The 22657-nt window shown below is 37.0% G+C and overlaps 2 protein-coding genes across 12 annotated transcripts in view; both read left to right on the top strand.

Annotated features, from left to right (window-relative positions):
* Positions 1 to 5590, top strand: part of LOC127411321 (dystrobrevin beta-like) — a 59507-nt gene extending 53917 nt beyond the window's left edge. For 6 of the 8 annotated variants that reach the window (XM_051646821.1, XM_051646824.1, XM_051646823.1 and 3 more), the window contains 4 exons: positions 3407 to 3566; positions 4791 to 4880; positions 4965 to 5018; positions 5395 to 5590. In XM_051646821.1, the coding sequence (XP_051502781.1) occupies positions 3407 to 3566; positions 4791 to 4880; positions 4965 to 5018; positions 5395 to 5444 (354 nt within the window). In that variant the 3' untranslated portion in view covers positions 5445 to 5590. Of the gene's footprint in view, positions 1 to 3406; positions 3567 to 4790; positions 4881 to 4964; positions 5019 to 5249; positions 5284 to 5394 lie in introns of those variants that run through there. The other 2 variants (XM_051646822.1, XR_007892250.1) reach the window with 2 other exon arrangements.
* A 5899-nt stretch (positions 5591 to 11489) lies between these two features.
* Positions 11490 to 22657, top strand: part of LOC127411308 (DNA (cytosine-5)-methyltransferase 3A-like) — an 87627-nt gene continuing 76459 nt past the window's right edge. For 3 of the 4 annotated variants that reach the window (XM_051646792.1, XM_051646790.1, XM_051646789.1), the window contains exons 1-3: positions 11490 to 11597; positions 13082 to 13260; positions 19776 to 19880. In XM_051646792.1, the coding sequence (XP_051502752.1) occupies positions 13183 to 13260; positions 19776 to 19880 (183 nt within the window). In that variant the 5' untranslated portion in view covers positions 11490 to 11597; positions 13082 to 13182. The remainder of the gene's footprint in view (positions 11598 to 13081; positions 13261 to 19775; positions 19881 to 22657) is intronic. The other variant, XM_051646791.1, reaches the window with a different exon arrangement.

Below are 22657 nucleotides of genomic sequence, written 5' to 3'. Positions count from 1 at the left end.
GAAATGGGATAAAAAATTATAAAAAAAAGATGTTATTCACTGATAATCTTCTTTCAGCTGTTGATCTCAAATGTCATTTGCACATGCGTCATTTCAAAACATTCATATGTATCAGGTTGCGATCGGTCATGAGACAAATGACCTATTGAAAGCCAATAGTGTTTGTTGTCACTGACACGTCACATGGCAAATTTGAATGTGTGCAAGCACAGATGAGACTCCAGTGCTACAGGAAGGAACATTTTCTGTGAATAACGACTTAATTTCGGTCTGTTCCTCACACAAAGCTATTGTATGGCTTCAGAAGTCTTGGAATATAGCACATTAGTCTTATGGACTTTTTTTATGGTGCTTTTTTTACATTGAGCTTGACAGTGTCCATCCCCATTCATTTTCATTATATGAACCTCTTGCTAAACAACTTTTGTGTTCCACAGAGAGAAATTCATACAGTTTTGGAACGATGTGAGTAAAATATAACAAAACATTTCCGGTGAATTATTCCTACCAGGTAACTGGTACCATTTAATACTGTAAAGCCATTAGCTATGCATATTCCACAACTAAGAAGTCGAAAACTTTGAAAGTGTTTATAAATACAATTTTCATAATGAGAATTAATTGTCAGTGTCTGGTGGGCTGATCACAGACCGTCTCAGTGGGTGAGTCCCGCTGCTTTGTTCCTGTGACCCAGGGAGGGACCGCGAGCCGCATATCTCCCTGCCAAATATCAGAGACCTGCTCTCCTTGCATCAGGGCTAAGCGCCTCACGTATAATGTGACTGCAGTCTGGTCAGCCATCTGCTGCCTGGCAATTGGCCACCGGCCCTGGGCCCTGCACCAATCTGTGGGACAGTGCACCCCTTTTTGACCATCATTTTGCTCTTCTAATGGCACTCGCATGCTTCTCTGTGAGTTCTCAGGAAAATAAGATGCATGGAGAATGCATAACATAGAGACTACCAAAAGATATAGATCAGTGGTCTATACCCTATTTCAGGACAAAAACCCCTTGGTGAATAGAGCCCAACTCTCGGGTTCCAGAAATAAAAATCCTATTATTTTTTTTTCCACAGTGGAATCGATTATTAGCAAGAACTAATAAGTCTTTAAAGACAGACCTACCATGAGCTCAAAGGTTGTTAAAGGAATAGTTTACCCAAAAATGAAAAATTTGTCATCATTTACTCACCATTATGCTGTCCCATATGTGTATGATGTTCTTTCATCTGCTGAACACAAACAAAGATTTTAGGGAAAATATCTGGGCTCTCTTAGTCCATTCAATGTAAGTGAACGGTGGCCAGAAATTCGAAGCTTCAAAAAGCACATAAAGTCAGCATAAAAGTAATCCATACGACTCCACTGGTTAAATCCATGTCTTCAGAAGCGATATGATAGGTGTGGGTGAGAAACAAATAATTATTTAAGTCCTTTTATAATATAAATCTCCCCCTTTTACCAGCCCCAACCAGTAGGTGGCGATATGTACGAATAATGCAATTCGCAAAAACATTAATGTGAATATAAAAGAGGAGATTTAAAGTAAAAGACTGAAATATTGATCTGTTTCTCACCCACACCTATCATATCGCTTCAGAAGACATGGATTTAAACATTTTACTTTTATGCTGCCTTTATATGCTTTATGGAGCTTCACCATTGGCCACCATTCACCACCTTCTATGGACCTACAGAGCTGAAATATTCTTCTCAAAATCTTTGTTTGTGTTCTGCAGAAGAAAGAAAGTCATCCACATCTGGGATATCATGAGGCTGTGTAAATTATGAGAGAATTTTCATTTTTGGGTGAACTATCCCTTTAATCGAAGGTACTGTATATGCTTCTGTTGAAGCCATCAGTCTTTGTTATTTCAACTTCATAAAAAACAAAAAACAAAAACACATTTAATAGCGAAATTCCTGATCCGGAAGAGAAAAAGAGCCACATATCAGAGAATAGTGGCAATAGCTGCCCATTTTCATGAATCAGTGTGAATGATGTAATCAAGCAGTCTCCTACACTCTCAAAATATTAAGGTTTATATTTTTTGCTATAAAATTAAAATATATTGTTACTATACTTAATCAATAAACTAATCAATTTGGGCCTGGGTAGCTCAGTGAGTACTGACCCTGAATACCACCCCTGGAGTCGTGAGTTCGAATCCAGGGTGTGATGAGTGACTCCAGCCAGGTCTCCTAAGCAACCAAACTGGCCCGGTTGCTAGGGAGGGTAGAGTCACATGCGGTAACCTCCTCGTGGTCGCTATAATGTGGTTCGATCTCGGTGTGGCTCGTGGTGAATTGTGTGTGGATGCCACAGAGAATAGCGTGAACCCTCCACACACGCTATGTCTCCATGGTAACGTGCTCAACAAGCCACGTGATAAGATGTGCAGGTTGACGGTCTCGGACGCGGAGGCAACTGAGAATCGTCCTCCGCCACCCGGATTGAGGCGAGTCACTAAGCTACCACGAGGACCTAGAGCGCATTGGGAATTGGGCATTCCAAATTGGGGAGAAAAAGGGGAGAAAAAATAAGTAATCAATTTTTCCTAAATTTGCAATACTTTGTTGGATTGTTGTTCATTCCATCATTACAGATGATAAGGACATAGTCTTGTACCTTTGTCTTTTTGTCCAATTTCCAAATACTCAAAGTAATTTTTTAATGTTGTGATTTACCTCCTTGCTGGTTGGTTTGTTCATGATTTAGAACTCTTAAATGAAGATTTTTATAAAATCCCTATGGAAAAAATGAATGGGAAAAATGATTGAGAAAAGTGGACGGGCACTGTTGCGATCTATAGAGAGACAGAGCAGAGACACGCTGTTACATACAATTTCTTGATGCGTTTTAAGGCTGACCTTTAATAACGTGTGTGCAGTTCCATATGGATGTACAGTATATACACACTGTTTTTTTGTTTGTTTGGTTTTTTTTTATGCTTATTTTGCAAAGCCATTAAAATAATCATTAATGATATACAGTATACAGTCACATACTTTACATTTTACATTACATTACAATGTGGGAGGGACAATGCAACATTTAGTTCAACTTTATTTTCTTTTGCCAGGGCTGAAGTTATATTTTGAAGTTATATTTTTTATTTTTTGTTTGCATACTTTTATTTATTTTTTTTAACAAAAATTGAGCTCAAACAATAATTGATGGGCCCCCTTGCAGTACCGCCATGGACCTTGTGAATCTCTTATTGAGGACCCCTGATATAATTCTAGATCAGTTATCTGTAGATGTGTCTGCACTAGTTGTGCTAATTTGGGTTCATTAGGGGAACGAGGGATCAAAGGAGGTTCAGGATACTACACAACTAGTGTAATTTCTGCTTTCTCTACCCTGTTAGTTTCTTAACATACTTCCCTCACACCCCTCGTTCAGGTTCAGACGGGGGGTTCACCCCACTCCTCTCCCAGCCACAGTGCCAGTTGCACCATGCCTATGCCAATCCGCTCCACCTCGGCCGGTTCAACCCCGACACACACGCCGCAGGACTGCCTGGCAGGGGTCGGAGATGACGTGCTGGATGCCTTCTCTCAGGGTGAGGAGACTGAGGCTAGGCAAACCACATATCATCAAATCTACATTCTGATAGCAGTAAAAGTTAACATAAAACATTGAAGGGATAGTTTACCCAAAAATGAAAATTCTCTCATAATTTACTCACCCTCATGCCATCCCAGATATGTATGACTTACTTTCTTCTATTGGACACGAACGAAGATTTTTAGAAGAACATCTCAACTCTGTAATTCCTCACCATGCAAGTGAATGGGTACCAAATTTTGAAGCTCCAAAAAAGTACATAAAGGCAGCATAAAAGTAATCCATATGACTCCAGTGGTTAAATCCATATCTTCAGAAGCGATATGATAGGTGTTGGTGAGAAACAGGTCAATATTTAAGTCATTTTTATTACTGTCAATCTACACTTTCACTTTCAACTTGTTATTTTGTTTTTGGCGATTCACTTTCTTCGTGCATATCACCACCTTCTGGGCAAGGAGGAGAATTTATAGTAAAGGACTTAAATATTGATCTGTTTCTCACCCACACCTACCTTATCGCTTCTGAAGACATGGATTTAACCACTGGAGTCTTATGGATAACTTTTATGCTGCCTTTATGTGCTTTTTTGGTGCTTCAAAAATGTTGGTACCCATTCACTTGCATTGTGAGGACTTACAGAGCTGAGATATTCTTCTAAAAATCTTCGTTTGTGTTCAACAGAAGAAATAAAGTTATATACATTTGGGATGGCATCAGGGTGAGTAAATGATGAGAAAATTTTCATATTTGGGTGAACTATCCCTTTAAAGGAACAGTTCATACTAAACTAAAAATTCTGTTCTGAACCTGTGTGATTTTTTATTAATTTTTTTTGTCTTTTGTGGAACACAAAATGAGATGTTTACTAGAATATCCAAGCTGATCTCTTCTATGCAATGAAAGTGGATGTAAACTAGGTATTTCAAGCTCAAAAAGAACAAATAAGCACAACATAGTTGTCCATATGACTCCTGTGCAATATTACCAGTCTTCTGAAGCACAGAGTGTGCCGTCCCCATTCACTTTCATTTTATGGAAAAAAGCACCCCAAACTTCTCCTTTTTAGTTCCACTGGGAAAATATATATATATATATATATATATTTATATATATATAGGTTTGGAACAACTTGAGGGTAAGTAAATGATGACAGATTTTTTTTTTTTTTTTAGTTAAAAAATAGAATATTGTGATCTGAATATCCTTTTTCATCCAGATGTACCAAGAAATCTCCGTAATGATCTTTTGGTGGCTGCGGACTCAATCACAAACACGATGTCGTCACTAGTGAAAGAACTTAACTCAGGTACACTTGTACTGTATGCTTGCCTCTGATCTCTGTAGTACTTCATCCATGGTGTTAATGGTAAATCATTTGTAAATCTCACAGTGGATGATGGGCTGGAGGAAGAGGAGGAGAACATGCGAAATGGAAGAGACAAGGGTGAGTCACTGTGGCCTCATTTGCCATTTTACCCCAATTGCCCTAAACAAAGATTAACGACTGATTCTTTAAACAATTGAAACAGTACAAGTCCAAAGTACATTTCCCTTTCATATGCTTCCAAGCCATTATTTAAAGGGATTGAACTTCCACAAATTCCAACCAACAGAATGTAGTCATTAGTTGTCAATAGTTTCTTGGTTTGATTAAGGCCTCTTTTCTTTTTTCTAGCTGAGTCAGAGTAAAAGACTATAGAATATTTCATGTAAGTATAAATGAGAATGTGACTAGTCATGCCCTAAATGCAAAAGTTAAACATGTAAATTGTACTGCGATGTGTTACTGTCCAATAACCTTAAGTTTGTGTTTTGTCCAGTGTCATCATTGAAGCATCCTGGGAAAAGGCACTCCACCCCTTCATTCTAGACACCTGGATGAAACTGGACAGAACCAGCGACATCGAAACCGTTCTGGCATTAGCACATAGACCAATGCATGCTCTTCCCCAACTGGGTTTCACTATGTGAAACAAACTCTTCATCACACCTTGCAAAGAGCAAGTTGTATTAATTAGAAAGTATATATATATATATATATATATATATATATATATATATATATATATATATATATATATATATATATAGCTCTATATGTCTATCTGTATAAATCCATTGTTATTATGTTATACATGACCTTAAGAGAATGGCTTGTTTGTGCTTTCTTAAAAAAAAAAAAAAAAAAAAAAACCTTTATGAATTAGTGAATTTCTGTTCTCAAAAATGATCGCACTGTGCATCTTTTATATCGTCACTGGGATCATCAACTTGATCTATGCTGTAGCTATTTTTCACTGCTGTGCACTACACAGGAAGTTTTTTTGTAAGACTAATGATGATTATTTGTGTTTGAGTTTTAATGCATGGAGTGGCTATTCTGGTTAAGCCAGGTGCACAGTTTTCGATTTAGTTCTTTCTTTGTCTGTCCATTAGGATTTTCACTTGTCACATACATTGTCTAACATGACCCTGGTAAGATCTTGTATAAAATGCAAGGCAGACTCTGCAGGTGCGACATCAACTGTAGTTTACAGCAAACTGTACAATATAAATTTTGGGACTCACAATTGAATGTGTTGACAAAGTGATCAACTGTGCATCATAATTTACTCACTCTCATGCCATCCCAGATGTGAATGACTTTCTTTCTTCTTCAGAACACAAACAAAGATTTTAGGGAAAATATCTGGGCTCTCTTAGTCCATTCAATGTACGTGAATGGTGGCCAGAACTTTGAAGCTCCAAAAAGCACATAAAGGCAGCATAAAAGTAACCCATACTACTCCACTGGTTAAAACCATGTCTTCAGAAGCGATATGATAGGTGTGGGTGAGAAACAGATAATTATTTAAGTCCTTTTATAATATAAATCTCCACTTTCAACCAGCCCCAACCAGTAGGTGGCGATATGCACGAATAATACGATTCACCAAAAAACAAACATATAAGAATGTGGAAGTGAAAGAGATTTATAGTTTCTCACCCACACCTATTATATCACTTCAGAAGACATTTAAACACTGGAATCGTATAAATTACTTTATGCTGCCTTTATGTGATGTTTGGAGCTTTCAAAGTTCTGACCATCATTCACTTGCAATGTATGGACCTACAGAGCTGAAATATTCTTCTGAAAATATTTTGTTCTGCAGAAGAAAGTCAAACACACCTGGGATGGGATTTGATTTTTTAAAAGGAAATTTAAAAGGCTAGAATGCTTGATTCTTTAGCCATTGCGGTCTCCTGAGTCCACTCTTTGGTGACGTAATGCAACATGGACTGTTGCATAGTTGTCCACTGTGGAGTCCAGATCAGTCCAAGGCAGCAAGTCCTCATCATATGCGGCATTTGAGACAGGGCCAGAGTATGTAGATTTTTGCCCTACAGATTTTTTGCGATTCCTGAAATTTGTATCAGACTGCAAAATTGTTGAAAAAATCGCACTGTGTGCACCGGCTTTAGGTGGAGAGGGCTTGTATTTGCTCTGCATGTGAACTTTATTCTGACCAACGTGGATGATCTTTACCATGTCCTCTCATCATCTAACATCATCCTAAAAACTGCTGCTTCTTCTGCACTACATGCATCGGAACCACCATTTATCAGGGATGTCTTGTAAAGCTCGCTGTTTGTCTGAGATTTATGCTATTGTGTTACGTTTAGCCTGTCGTTGTGAATGTTGTTTTAGAGCTTTAGTATTGCCTCTTAGTTAGAATATCTCATATGTATCTTCAAAGTTCACGATCTTCACTACTCTTTTTGGAGAGCATGAAAGGATTTTTGGAATTTGGATATACAGTAACCCCAAAAGGTGTATACCATGTATCCATAAACCAGCTTAGCCAGCCATCTATGACGTCTCTCTCTGTAAAAGTTACTTCAAAAGCTTTATTGAGTTAACAGTTATCGTGTATACTTGTGTGAAATAAATGAAACCAGTGCTCAGGGACTGTTGAGAGAGGGGGAATGCAGTTGCAACACTTGTGAACAAATGGGTGGAATTTACTTAAATCCCACTGGGGTCATATGTCAGAGATTAGCACAGGTCATAAAAAACTTTATGGATGTACTGGAATGGCTGAGGGTGGTAAACAGAACTGGAATTGTGCATCAGATGTAGAAATGCAATGTTAAAGAGGACAACCTTACTGTTGGGTTGATCTATGAGATTAGAGTCTAAAGCTTTATTGTCATAAAGAAGATTATACTTGCTGTACTTGAATCAGAAAGAATTCAGGTTCAGTAATTTTATTGAATTGTTGTCACTGTGTTATAATTGTGCTTTGTTCTTTGTCGGTTGGTTTCAAATAAGAAATAACAATAATTGCAATTATTAAAGAAAATATTTTGACTATGACTGCTAACATATGAATGTTAAATTAGATCATTCCATTGAGTGACTTGTTTTGAAGTTTGCAAGATTTGGTGTAATTATTAAGATTTTTTAAAGGTACCTTCGATGGATATAATAGGCAATGATTTATTCACTGCTTATTACTTCTCTAAAAAACACAAAAGCTTGTTATTCTGCATAAGGAGGTCTCATGAATGCTTAAAATACAAACAGTGAGGTCTCATTCATCGTTTTACCCTGGATAACAAAGTGTCGCTTCTGTAATAGTGGTCGCAATCATATATTTGCTTTTTCAAATCACTTTTTACATTTAAATGCTTGTTCTATGCTTCAAATGGGTATAAAAGATAGTTTGGAAATGCATTGTTTAAAGTTGAAAGAAATCATCCATAGGGAGTCTTGAAATGACAGTACAAGTGTAAATAATTGTCACTGAATGACAATGTACAAACCACTTTAATTACTCTCAGATTGAAAGTGTGATTATGTTTCAACATTTGCTACAAATATGAATGCAATCTGATGTAGGTGTGCCTGGATGTTCTGTATAAAGTGCTGTATAAATAAAATATCCTGCACATGTGCAAGTCAGCCCTTAGATAAAAGTTTTAGTATGTGACTTAGTCGGAATGCAGTCATTATTTACCTGTGAAAAAAATATATTGTTCTGCTTTTAAAAGTTGTGCCAAACTGTCTGCTGATCTGTAGTGTGTCTTTTAGGTCTTTGTTCTGTGCATTTGTCTGTGTTAAACCACTATTTATTGATACTGAATTTGCTGAAGCAGTCCACTGAGGGTAACTAATAACGGTGTGCCTTAAATGGTTGAAACACAATATAGTTAAAGCGGACGGAACCCTGCTTGAAATCAATTTCAAGCATCATTGCAAATGTATACGTTACAGATGGACCTCCAACGGAGGACCGCCTGAATATTCAAAGTTAGAAAAAAAACTAAAATGCACACCACTGGATTTTCATTTCTTAATTAATGTGATTTTATTGTTTTCAAAACCAAAACTATCAGATGAAGTTGCAAACGCTGTTTAATTTATAATGATTAAGTTTCGTTTCATGGTTTTGCTGCTGTATACAATTATTGATTGCAAAGGTTTACGTCCATATTTAAGTTTGTCACCTCTTATGTCTTTTTTGTAAATTATTAAAGGGTAAAATATGTGAAAAAAAAAAAATTAAGGAGAATGAGTGTGTGTGTATGTTCACAGAAAGCAGTATGTTTCTTAAGTAATATATCAGCTCCATTAGGATTAAGTTTCAAAATTAATGAATGAACTATTTACCTTAATGCCACTGACAACCATGAAAATCGTACCTTTCTTAAATTTCACTTTCTCCCAAATACTGCTTCATGCTTAACAGAGAAGAAAAAGAAAAAAACACTATCCAACTTACCAGGCAGTGGATCACTGTACACTCCCATTTGTAGTTGCTGCATCATGTCACAGTTCATTAGCATACAGTACTTTGCTGCATCACCAACAGGTGCTGACACTTGAAACTCTCCAATGGCAATTGTAATTGAAAACAATGACTTTAGGTTGCTTTTCTGCTGCAAATTGCTGTCAGCATGAGCATCCCTTGTCATATTCTTCCAGGCAGTGAGTGAATTATATAGTGATCTTCTTTAAGCAATAGGTCTTAGTCAGGGATGCCATAATCAATATTTTGGGGTGGTTTTAAAGGCAAAAATGTTAAGCTTATAATTTAATAAAAGCTTCTGTTAAAAGTTGTGTATTATTTGAGCTGTATGTAAAGTTGAGTAAATCATAATTTTTTAAAGGCGAAAAAGTTATTTTGAAGAATATCTCAACTCTGTAGGTCCATACAATGCAAGTGAATGATGACCAAAACTTTGAAGCTCCAAAAAGTACATAAAGGTGGCATAAAAGCAATTAAAATGTCTGCAGTGGTTACTTCCATGTCTTCAGAAGTGATATGATAAGTGTGAGTGAAAAGCAGATCAATATTTAAGTTATTTTTTACTAAAAATCTCCACTTTCACACAGACCTCCTATGCTCGTTCACAAGAGTTCTTCTGTTTTTTGCTGATTCACATTCTTTGTAGATATCGCCACTTACTGGGCTGTTGTACAAATATCATTTATTTATTCTTTTCCTTTGCTTTGTCCTTCCCTTTTTTTCTTTCTCCTCTCTGCCCAGTAGGTGGCGATATGCACAAAAATGCAAATCGCGAAGGCTGTGTGAAAGTGTAGATTTATAGTAAAAAAGGACTTAAATATTGATCTGTTTCTCACTGACACTTATATCACTTCTGAACACATGGATTTAACCACTGGAGTTGTATGGATTACTTTTATGATGCCTTTATGTGCTTTTGGAGCTTCAAAGTTCTGACCACTATTCACTTGCATTGTATGGACCTACAGAGCTGAAATATTCTTCTAAAAATCTTCGTTTGTGTTCTGCAGAAGAAAGAAAGCTCTACATATTTGAAATGGCATGAGGGGGAGTAAATGATGAGAGAATTTTCATTTTTGGGTGAACTATCCCTTTAATGGCCCCTGAACCTCACATAGAGGCCACCTTCTATAAATATGGGTTGACAGTCCATCTTTTAAAGGAATAGTTCACCCAAAAATGAAAATTTGCTGATAATTTACTTACCCTCAGGCCATCCAAGATGTATATGACCTTCTTTCTTCATCAGAACAGGATTTAAGATTTTTAGGAAAGTATCCCAGGTTTTTAGCTTCATCCAATGAAAGTGAATGGACACCAATTTTTGACGGTCCAAAAAGCACACTTAGTCAGCATCAAAGTAATCCACACGACTCCAGTCGATCAAGTAATGTCTTCTGAAGTGAATCGATACGTTTGTGTGAAAAACAAATCGCTAATTAAAACTTTATTCACTTTAAAATATTACTTCCTGTAATCACTGAATGCCTCACATCGCTGTCGTGTGACATCATCACGTTGGCGTGTTCACGTGAGAATTCAGAAGTTCCGCTCTCTGTTTAACACAGAGGAACGTAATTCACGAGAGAGTTAGGTCAGCTGGCAGAAGCGCCGATTTAAAGTTAAAAACTTTTAATTAGCGATTTGTTTTTCACACAAACGTATCGATTAACTTCAGAAGACATTACTTAATCGACTGGAGTCGTGTGGATTACTTTGATGCTGACTAAGTGTGCTTCTTGGACTGTCAAAAATTGGTGTCCATTCACTTGGATGAAGCTAAAAACCTGGGATACATTCCTAAAAATCTTAAATCCTGTTCTAATGAAGAAAGAAGGTCATATACGTCTTGGATGGCCTGAGGGTAAGTAAATGATTAGCAAATTTTTTTTTTTTTTTTGGGTGAACTATTCCTTTAACTCTTTCTTGGTTTATATCTTTCATATTTTAAGCTTTATACAACGACATCTATGTAACATTAGCCCACCAAAAAGTCTTAAGGGTGACTTGGATTTTGAATCGGACATGATGATGCCTCTCTGACAAGCAAGTACACCCAGAACCCGACTGGCTCTAGGACCAGCGCGGAGCTGCTGTCGGAGCCTCTGCAGTCGGTGTGATCGGAGCATCTGGAGGAGAGCTGGCCGGCTGGGGAGGTGGTGGAGGACGGGGAGAGCGAAGCAGAAGGAGGATCCGGGAGTCAGCGAAAACAAAAAGGGGCGAAGCGGGTAATTAACATTGCGATCCACTTGTCTAAAACCGAAAGCCGTCTTCGAAGTAAACCTCCGCCGTGGGGTTGGCCGCATTTCGGGGCGCTAATGCACGAGGAGGCTTGAGATATGGAGGGGGCGGCTCGATGTGGCCAGTGGTTTTTCCTGCGGGTGCAGATGAGCGATTTAATACACTGCGAAATGCGTTTTAACTTGACCACCGCTCGTTTGTAACACCTCGCCATCGTAGTGTCAATACATTCTATTTGAAACAATGGCTGTGTCTCAAAACCTAGTGAACTGCCTATCAAGACAGCATTTTGGGCTCCATACTGTAGGCGCGTTTTGGATATCAAATGCGCGTTCTGAATGTCCCAAATGCGCCTACGATGCCCTAAAAATGCTGTCTAGGTAGATAGCTCATTGGGGTTTGAGTCTCAGTGAGCGTGCCTGCTCTTTAAGCCTCCTTTGCCTTTTGGAAATGTTTGTCATATACAAGAGCCGAATATTCCGAGTAGGAGGTTGATTAAAAGAGCTTTTTATGCTTTTATAGAAAGTGACAGACACATGTGATCAATCAACACTTCCTGATTGGTTACCTGTGTGATACATTCAGTTCTCACCGGGTTATTGAATATTAATGAGTTGTGCCATTACCCTTTTTTTATTTCATTTGTGGTGACCATAGTTTCCGTCAACGTGCCATACAGTGTATCAGTATCAGTGTAAAGTCATAATTAATTAATATGGGATCTCATTCAGACTGTGTAAGAAGCTTTCTATATTTTTAATTTCTTTTTTAAAAAACAGTGGTGGCTAATATCAAGTTATCATACATTTTGTAGTCACCATAACTGTTGCCGTGGTAATTCTTAAAAAAAAAAAAAAAAAAAAGGTTAATTCTGGAGTCGCCTAATTTATTGACCTCTAAATGTAATATCATGGGACTTTAGTGTCCTCATTGTTCAGACAAGCACGATGAACTAATCACACATACATGGGAGTGAAGACTAGTGTACATATTCCTTTAAAACTGCTCTCAGAGAAAAAAATAGGAAATACCATAAAGCTTAGAGGAGTTCACATTTCAGTCCCTAGAAGGGAGTTATATGTACAGAGTATTTGTACATTATGAGTATGGGTCAAGCCAAAAAGAAGTTGCTTCATGCTATTCTTGCAGATTGATGTCACGTACATGGACGGACATGTAAATCAAGATGTCGTCTTATTCCCAATGGTTTACAAAAAGGCCAGTCTTTTACATACAGTATATGCCAAATGTCAAGAATGACAAGCATTAAATGAGACAGTTTGGGAATATAAGTTTGAAATGCAATCATCAGACTTATTTGAGTGCATTTTGGACAAAACAAGTCATGTAAACGTGGTGTGCTATAATATAATATAATACAATTTGCTAACATGATCTTATTTTATTCTAAATATTGTTTGAAGTGTGAGTTGTGTTCTCATTTTTCTGATTGTGGTTTTCCTGTTCACAGGGGATCCTACAGAAGGAGGGTCATCATTCTTTCCTTTTTTATGTTCTTTTATTTTTGTTTTGATCTTTTTTTCCACTTCTGCATTGTGTTCAACAGTCACAATGCCGTCCAACTCAGTCACCACCTCCACTGCATTCAAGAGCTCTGACTTCAACTGTGACACGAAAGGGAATCAAATGGTAAGAGGTTAATGAGTCCCTGGGCATTTTATGATGGGCCTGCTGTGGATCTATTCCCACTGACTAACCACAGTAAGGCTAATAACCATTGTGTTTTTCTTCATCACAGAAGTGTCAGGGGTTTAGAAATAATTATCCTCATACTTGCAACTGTGTAGTTATGATTAAAAGAAAAAGACCTTATATGCTATACCTTCAACACCTTCTGAATCCTAAATTATTAAAATTTTTAGGGCTGTCAATTTAACGTGTTAATTCGGTGCGAGTTATATAAAAATATGGTGTTGAACAAATTAACAAAATGTATCATGTCCCCGTACCGTAATATGGAATATTGCTACCATTATAGCAATTTAAGCCTGAAGCACTACCTGTTTTCAGCAGGGGGCAGTAAGCAAATCTCCAGCTGTATAGGCAATGTGCAGCTGTACAGAGAACAAACCACACTCAGGCTGACTTGACGCTTGAGACAGCACAAGATGAGAATGTGTACTTGCGTTCAAACACAGCTGAACGGAGCGTAATTCTGAATGCAAGGATCTCAAGTGACGCAAAGCAAAAAAAGCACACTAAAAGCGTCCCTCTGATGCATGTGTACATTGTCGCATCCTTAGAAAAGCCCTTATATTAAATCTATCTCTGACATATTGACAAATTCAATTGCAAAATGGAACTGTAGGCCATTGACAGGCTTATGTTCAATAATATGGAAATATACAATATAATGCCTATTATAATTATACTTATTTAAATATAACTATTTATAATTATTTGATCATTATATATTGAATTATTGTTGTTTTAAGGTCTTTCTCTGCAAATTGCGCTAAATTCAATTATTAATCGCCATATCATGTTGTTAATTTGATTGAACATTTTAATCGATTGACAGCCCTTCTAATTTTTATGCATTAATGAACATAAATAAGCAAACTCGCTTAGCCTTATGCGAAGATGATAATTGGTGGCGTGAATATCCCCTACAAGATGGGTTACTTGTTCAAGTGTTTGTTTTTAAGAGTAAGACACATTTAGAAATATCCTCTTATCATTTCTAATTTTTTTGTGCTTTCATTTTCCAGATGTTTTTTGCTTTTAAGTAAAAAAAAATAAAATGGGGGCCAGCATCTCACAATCAAATAAAAAATGTGTCTATGTCTATTTGCTTTGATGCCATCTATATGCTATTTGCTAAAAGTTGACAAAACTAACCTTTAGCAAATACACACACATTTAAAATGTACGTTCTTATTTTCTCTCTGGAAAATAGACTAAAAAAATATTGATGACTCATCCTGCACTACACAGATTTTTGTCCAATCAGATGCTCTCAAGAATGAGAATGTCCCTCCCTCTAATACCAACTGCAACCAACTAGCAAATCTGTAACTAAAGCCTGCTGGCTATTTACAATAAAGTGGACGATCCCACTATATATCCCCCCATTCTTCCTTTTTCAATAGGAAATATATTTCATGAGGTCTTTAACTCTTTCCTCAAATCCATACAATGTTTTGTTCACTATAAATCTATCAATTGTGATTCATTTCCACCACAATGACTAGTAGGGTTATCAGGTGTCAGTGTAAAATAGGCTACTGTGAGTAGAATTAGTAAACACAAGTGAATTGTCATCATCCACTCTGGCCGTGGTGATAGTGTCTGCTCTGTTTCGTACGAGTGTTCAGTGACGCGGGTGTTGGCTTGTATAGGAGAGGCTGCCGTATGCCTGATTTACAGGGGAATTCATCCTTTCCCTCCCCTGCACCCATGGACCCGCACAACGCTCGTGGTCCTGTTGCCTGGCAACAGCACTTGCCTTAAATAACCGGCTACCGACAGAAATAGAGCAAAGATGTAGATGGTGTTACTGAGTTCATGCAAGGCAACACTGATTTCCTAGCACACCCTTTGTTTTTGTTTATTTAAACATTTTTGTTTTTTTGTTTGTTTATTTGTATCGTAATGAGAACATTGTGTGTGAGGCTAGCGGGGTTTTACACTTATGGTGAAACACTCTCCAAAGAACTTGGCAGGAAAACCTCAATGCTCTTTTTGCCAAGTGTCCACTACTTGCCAAAACTCAGATTTGAAATACAGATAGAAAATGTAGATTTTTTTGGTGTTTAATTGGTAATAATTTTTAAAAAGGTTCTATTTGTTAAAGGGTTAGCTCAACCAAAAATGAAAACTGTGTAAACAAGATGTGACATTTTGAAGAATGTTTATACTGCCCTTTTTCCATACAGTAAATGGGGACTGAGGTTGTCTGTCTGTCCTGAACATTTGGCCTAACATCTCCTTTTGTGTTCTACGAAACAACTTGACAGTTTGTAAATGATGACAAAGTTTTCATTTTTTGGTGAACTACAGTATCCCTTAAAAATTAGCCAATGCATTAGGTATAATAAACTAACAATGAACAGTACTTTTTTTACATTTATTATTCTAGGTTAATGTAAATTCCTGTTAACACTTTATAATAAGGTTGTATTTGTTGACTTTAGTTAACTATTATGTAGTATACTACACTTAACGTGTCCATTGTTAGTTCATGTTAACTTGTGCAATTAACTAAAGTTAATAAATATAACCTTATTGCAAAGTGTTCCCAGGAATTGACATTAACCAAGGTTAATAAATGTTGCAAAAAAAAGTTCTGTTCATTGTTAGTTCAATACTTTTACGGTACTTATTAACCTTTGTTAATGTTAATTTACATATGCAAATATGTTTTTATTATTAAAAGTTATATCTGTTAACATGAGTTAATCAACTATGAACTAACGTGAACAAAGAATGAACAATAGTATTATAAATTAACATTAACTACAATTTTTAAATTCTGTAAAAATATTGTTAATTGTTAATTCATGATACCTAATGCAATAACTAATGTTAACAAATACAACCTTATTGTAGTGTTACATCATTTCTAAATATTCTAATGTTCATTGTTAGTTTATGTTAGTCCATAATGCAATCATTAATGTTAAAGCGAAGGTTCACTCAAAAATGAAAATTCTCTCTTCGTTTACTCACCCTCATGCCATCCCAGATGTCCCTTTCTTTCTTCTGCTGAACACAAACAAAGATTTTTAGGAGAATATTTCAGCTCTGTAGGTCCATACAATACAAGTGAATGGTGACCAAAACTTTGAAGCTCAAAAACAGCACATAAAGGCATCATAAAAGTAATCCATACAACTCCAGTGGTTTAATCCATGTCTTCTGAAGCGATATGATGAGTGTGGGTGAGAAACATCTATATTAACATAGTATTTAGTCTAATTTACTATAAATTCTCCTCCCTGCCCAGTAGTGGATGAGATGCACAAAGAATGTGAATCGCCAAAAACCAAGGAGGAAGAACTCTTAGGAGTGAATAGAGTGCTTAGGAGGGCTGTTTGAAAGTAGAGATTTATATTAAAAAAGGACTTAAATATTTATCTGTTTCTCACCCACACCGATCATATCACTTCAGAAGACATGGATTTAACCATTGGAGTCTTATGGATTACTTTTATGCTGCCTTTATGTGCTTTTTGGAGCTTCAAAGTTTTGGTCACCATTCATTTGCATTGTATGGACCTACAAAGCTGAGATATTCTTTTAAAAATCATCGTTTGTGTTTGCCAGAAAAAAGAAAGTCATACACATCTGGGATGGCATGAGGGTGAGTAAATGATGAGAGAATTTTCATTTTTGGGTGAACTATTCCTTTAATGTATACACCTTTTAATGTTATAAATGTATTATTATAACAATTAGCAGTAACCAGGATTAATAAATGCTGTAAAGAGTTGTTCATGTTAACTTCTGCATTGACTGATGATAACTTGCACAACCTTATTTAAAAGTATTACCATTTAATTTAAAATTTGGAGTCTTGTAAGATGATCCCCATTCAAAATGTTCTTTTTACTGTGTTTATTTTAATATTAAATGGATAGTTTGCAATAATGAAAATTGTGTCATCATTTACTCACCTACATTTTGTTTCATGGAGCACAAAAGAAGATGTTAGACAGAATGTTAGGGACTGACAGACAACCTCAGTCCCTATTAAATTTCATTGCATTAAAAGAATCAACATTGTATAGAATTCAGAACTGTTCCACAAAAGAAAGTACCGTATATGGATTTGGAACAACATGAGGGTGAGTAAGTGATGACAGAATTTTCATTTATGGGTGAACTATCCATTTAAGCTTCATAGAGGCTTTATTGCACGTAATAATAATAAATTCCAGCTGTGTTTCACCATCTTTCAGCCATGCTGGACTTCTCAGTAGTCATGGCAGTCAGGGGCAGTATTCTCATTAGCATTGTGATTAAGAGCCGGTGGTCTTATTCAGCCCTGGAGCTGCAGCAGCTACATTAGGATCATCTTTTCTCCCCCGTCCACCCTAGGGTGCTTGGCTGGCCGAAGAGTGGCTATTGTAATAGAGGGAAGACACAGTTGTGTTAAACAAAGAGAAAGTGAAGGAGGTGAGAGAATGAGCCATTGAATGTCTTTGTAACTGTGTCAAGAGGGAGTGCAAAGTGTTCGGATCTCTCTATGGCTGTAGCACCTCTCACTTTATCCTGACTAAATAGACGATGCCATTCAAATGCCGGCTTTTCTCATTATCTAAACAGCCTTGTCGAGAGACATGAAGAGACATTTTAAAATCTTATTGAGCTCTTTAAAATGTTGGAGTGGACTTGTGGAAATGGAATATTTTGGTTTGTAAAAGTTAAGAAATAAAACACTAGGAATAAATGGAATCACAGTATTTATTTTAAATGAATACTTAAATGTGATGTCTATAATCATTTTGGTGCAAAAATACCATCTCTCACATTTTAATATGCAGAGATAACTATACAGTAGGTAAGCCATTCAAATGCTGATTTCCCTAAAAAGCAGAAACACTGTGGCTCTTTCAAAATTGCTCTGTTCACTTGAGCGTCCCCATCTGTTTTTTGGACCAGTGGAAGACAGGGGAGTGTTTGGAAATACCTGTTTGAAAACAGTCATTCTTTTTGCAGTTCCATTTGGTGATAAAATGATGCAGAAATTAAACACATTACCTTTAAAGGAATATACCGGGTTCAATACAAGTTAAGCTCAATCGACAGCATTTGTAGTATAATATTGATTACCACAAAAAATTATTTTGACTTGTCCCTACTTTTCTTTAAAAAATATATAAAAAGAAGAAGTAAAAATCTGGTTTACAGTGAGGCACTTAGAAGTAAATGGGGGCAATTTTTATATTATAATACATGAGTTTTAACAGAAGAATTCATGTAAGTGCTTTTATAAAATGATATGCTTCACATTTCTGCCTTTAAACCCTCCAAAAATTGGCCCCCATTCACTTCCATTGTAAGTGCCTCACTCTAACCTCCATTTTTGCTTTTTAATACATAAAGGAGGGACGAGTTGAAATTAATTATAGTGGTAATCAGCATTATGCCACAAATGCAGTTGATTAAATTGAACTTGTATCGATCCTGGAACATTCCTTTAAGTTGACTTCTACTACATCAAAAACATGCATCTTGATCAATCATTTGACTGATCTGGAATAATAGTTGACCATTATGGGGTTTTCAAAGGTCGATGTTTGTAGAACAAAGTGGCTGATGGCCTATATATTGCTGATATATGCTATACAATACAATTACAATTTGATTATCCAAACAGGCTGGATTACCGGAAAATGATCTAAAAAAAAAATATTCACAGATTAAATGGCCTGGCCACATCTATCACTATTCTGAAATCCACATTATGTGCATTAATAACCTGGATGAAACCGTATTACTCAACAAATACCAGACAGGATTTCCCATGGACATGAAAAACCTGGAAATGTGTATTTTCCAGGCTTGGAAAATCATGTAAATTAATAAAATCTTAAAAATCGTGTAAAAGTCATGGAAATTTCTGCAGTGAATTCACATTTTTCTAATTATGCTCAGCTTTTAAATATTTCATTAGCTTGATGCTCTTGTGTAGAATAAAACTAGCTCGCAAGCCTTTGGGGCCGTTCACAATGAATGCATTTTTTCTGTCCGTCTGCGTTGTTTGTAAAAAATGTATAAATAGATTGACTGTTGCGCCGAATCTTGCTAGTTTGTTCAGTGTCTCGTGCGCAGGAGCGCCATGCTTTTTAGACGTCATGCAAAATAAAGTTCTGTTCTATTCGTTGCACTGCATCTAGATTTTTTCAGCTCAAAACGAGTTTGGTGTGAACAACCCCACAGTGATGTACGATTTGCGAGCGAATCGTTCTTTTGTGTTGGTCCTTTTCGATTAATCAGTCGAACCGATTCACCAGTTAGTTTGAATTTGTAATTAAGCAAATCAGTCTGAATTCTAATGATTTCTAACAGTCCTGATCTAGTACAACCAACTGGAAATTCATTGGTCAGAAAGTGTGGGAACCCTGACCAGAGAATTTGCTTTTTGGGCTGTGAGGTTGAGCAGTAATGGTTAATGAAGTGTGTTTTTATTTGTTTAGAATGAGAGCTCTAGAATGGACACAGTGATAACTGATGAAATGTCTTCGCTCTGCACTCCTGTCCGTAAGGTTGGACGGCCTGGTCGCAAACGCAAGCACCTCCCTGTGAGTATCCTAGAAACTGAGATCTCTGCATTCATCTAAACCCAACTTCACAAAACACCCAAATTCCCCTGGGATTTGGTTTATTTTTGTTTATCCACAAGGCGCTAGTCTTGGCAGTGGTTGGTAACTGTTAAACAGGCAAACATGTGGTTGGAGGTAATGATACAGGAGCGCTGGATGAATTGTTTGAAGTGTATCAGAATTAGACGATATTGATTGAACGTTACGGATATATAAACATCAATCTAGTTCCTTAGTATTAAACTTCGTAGTGTAACTCGGTCAAGCCATATCTATATGCCGAGTTCAGAATTGCATACTACCTTTGATAGATATGACAGAAGTAGTAAGAGTAGTATGAGTAGTATGCAATTCTGAACTCAGCAATAGAGATTTGGGGGTGGGCTCTTTTAATGTGGGCCGGTAAGCAACCACCCAACAACCACTAAGAACACCCCAGAAACAGCATAGCAACTTGATTAAGCCAATAAGAACACCCCAGCAACTGCTTAGCAACATGCTCAAACTAATAAGAACACCCCAGCAACTGCATAGCTACACCATAGTTACCACATAGCAACACCCTGTAATAGAAATGTAATGTTTGTTGTTTTGTTTGTGATAGCTTATAAATGTTGGTGTTGGACTCTATTGTATAGTGATTTAAGAGTGTGTCCTTACTTCCACTTGTGTGTATACTGAAGTTATCTACTTTGAAGATTCATTGCTTGTTCTCTTTGTTATGTTTTTGTCACTTTTTTTTCTTTGCGGCTTTATCCCAAACACATGCCACTTTTATGTTGCACTTTTGTGACAAACAAGTCCGGGAGTCTGTAAGTTTGTTATTTTCATGCCCAGTCCCTGGTAAATATCCGTCCTTCTCTGGGGCCCATATTCCTGCATTTGAAAATAACCCCTGTTCTCTTGCATAATTAATCCAGAGAGGACATGTCAGGGCATGTGGATGTTCAGTTGCCCCACATCCTCTCCTCCTTCCCCTGGGGACATTGTGATTGTATTATCTCCCTATCCCATTCCTTCAACAGGTGATTGCTGTCCTGCGAGGGGAGTGATGGCTTACTCTGTGAAATGTTACCCATGTGAAGACAGATAGAATAATGTTTGACTCATATCTCATGGAGGGGCTGACTGTTGATGTGGAGGTTTTTGTTAGCGCTCTGTTTGACTGCCTCGCTGAAATGTTTTCCAATTGTGAGGCCGCCTGGTAGAGATGAGGATCTTGGTGACGTACAGTATCAGGAGTGATTTCCGGAAGTGTTCCCTCTATGGCTACGTTCACACAGCCAGAGATTGGGATTGACAATAGTATTTTGTAACAAGATGACTTTCGAATGGTAGAACAGCGTACAACAGCTTACAAGAGTGACTTGAATATTGTCTGTATGAACAAATAACCAAAGTCAAGCCCCTTTTTATTTTCGCAATAGCCACGAATAACCATAGTGACAGTAATGAAAGTAAATACCAAAGAATGCGACACTGGAAAGTCTTGTCTCAGTTCACACAACAGTATTTAAAATATAAGTCAAAACGGGATGCGAGTTCATCCGTCAAACCTAATAAACTGACAGCAGTTTGTAATGTTTATTTATTTTTTAAGTGTAGAGCGCAGCATTTGCTAACCGAACTCACTTTCAAAATGTGGATCTAAAGGCCCCTGCACATTTCCTGCACAAGAAGGTGTTTTGAGTTCATTTCGGTGGTTCGTGACAGCTCTTTAGGACTCCTTATCGGCTGCTAAACACCTTCTTACCACTATTGGTCCACGTCATCGATCGGTGTGACATGGAGCTCCATGTCACACATACCGAGTTTGAGGCTGACAGCCTGTTTATTCAGATAAGTTCAGTCAACATGAACAAACCAACGTGCAGTTATTAGCGAGCTAGTGCAAAATGACCTACGTCTGGACGATTGTTCGCGTAGAGGCATTTTCCTAGAAAATGACATGCAATGTTTTTTTTTTTGTTTTATTAGTCTACAAAAGAAATCAAATCTACTCAAATACTCTTAAGTACCCATTCACTCTTGTGCCATCTGCATTTCTATTCACAGATCTGCCCATAATAAGATACGCCTATCATCATTCTTCTGTCTGTATTCTACCCATTAACACTCTTTTATACACCAATCTTTGCTGTAGTATCAGTGTCATCATAAATTACAATAACAGAGTGTAATCGCCACATATTATGGCTGCAACAGTGTGTAACTGCACTAGTGCCATGAATGCAAAAAGTAAACATTACAAATTACACATTATCTACTGCATTCATACAGTAATAATTTAAATCATAATAGAGTAATTAAAACAGCTTCTTTTACTGATCTCATGTGAATTCTATTAATTTCAGTGTCATATTAATTGATGTTTTACATGTAGACTTGAGTGTCCTTAAATGTACTGTACCTCTATATGCCTCCCCCAGCAGCGTGATGGGTGTCTGAATGTTCGCAAACAGTATGTTGTTGCTCAGCTGTTTCAAACTTATTTTTTACATTTGAATGAAGAACGAAGAAGAACTTCTTTGTATTCTGGGGCCTTTAGTCGTAAAAATTTAGGCCAGGCTTTCACTAATCCACTAAAGTTTGAAACCTCCGTTTTCAGTTATCCTAACGTCATCAAAAGTATGCCGTTATGGAGAGCATTTTCGAAAGTCCCCCTTTGGCGATGGAAAACACCATTCTAGTGTGGATGAGAGGCATAATCGTAGTGAAATAAATGTTTTTTAAATGAAAATGTGGACATGGCCTTA

The sequence above is a fragment of the Myxocyprinus asiaticus genome, chromosome 20 (assembly GCF_019703515.2).
Source record: "Myxocyprinus asiaticus isolate MX2 ecotype Aquarium Trade chromosome 20, UBuf_Myxa_2, whole genome shotgun sequence".
Lineage (NCBI taxonomy): Eukaryota > Metazoa > Chordata > Actinopteri > Cypriniformes > Catostomidae > Myxocyprinus > Myxocyprinus asiaticus.
The sequence above is the reverse complement of the archived record's forward strand: the minus strand, read 5'-3'. Positions and strand labels throughout refer to the sequence as shown.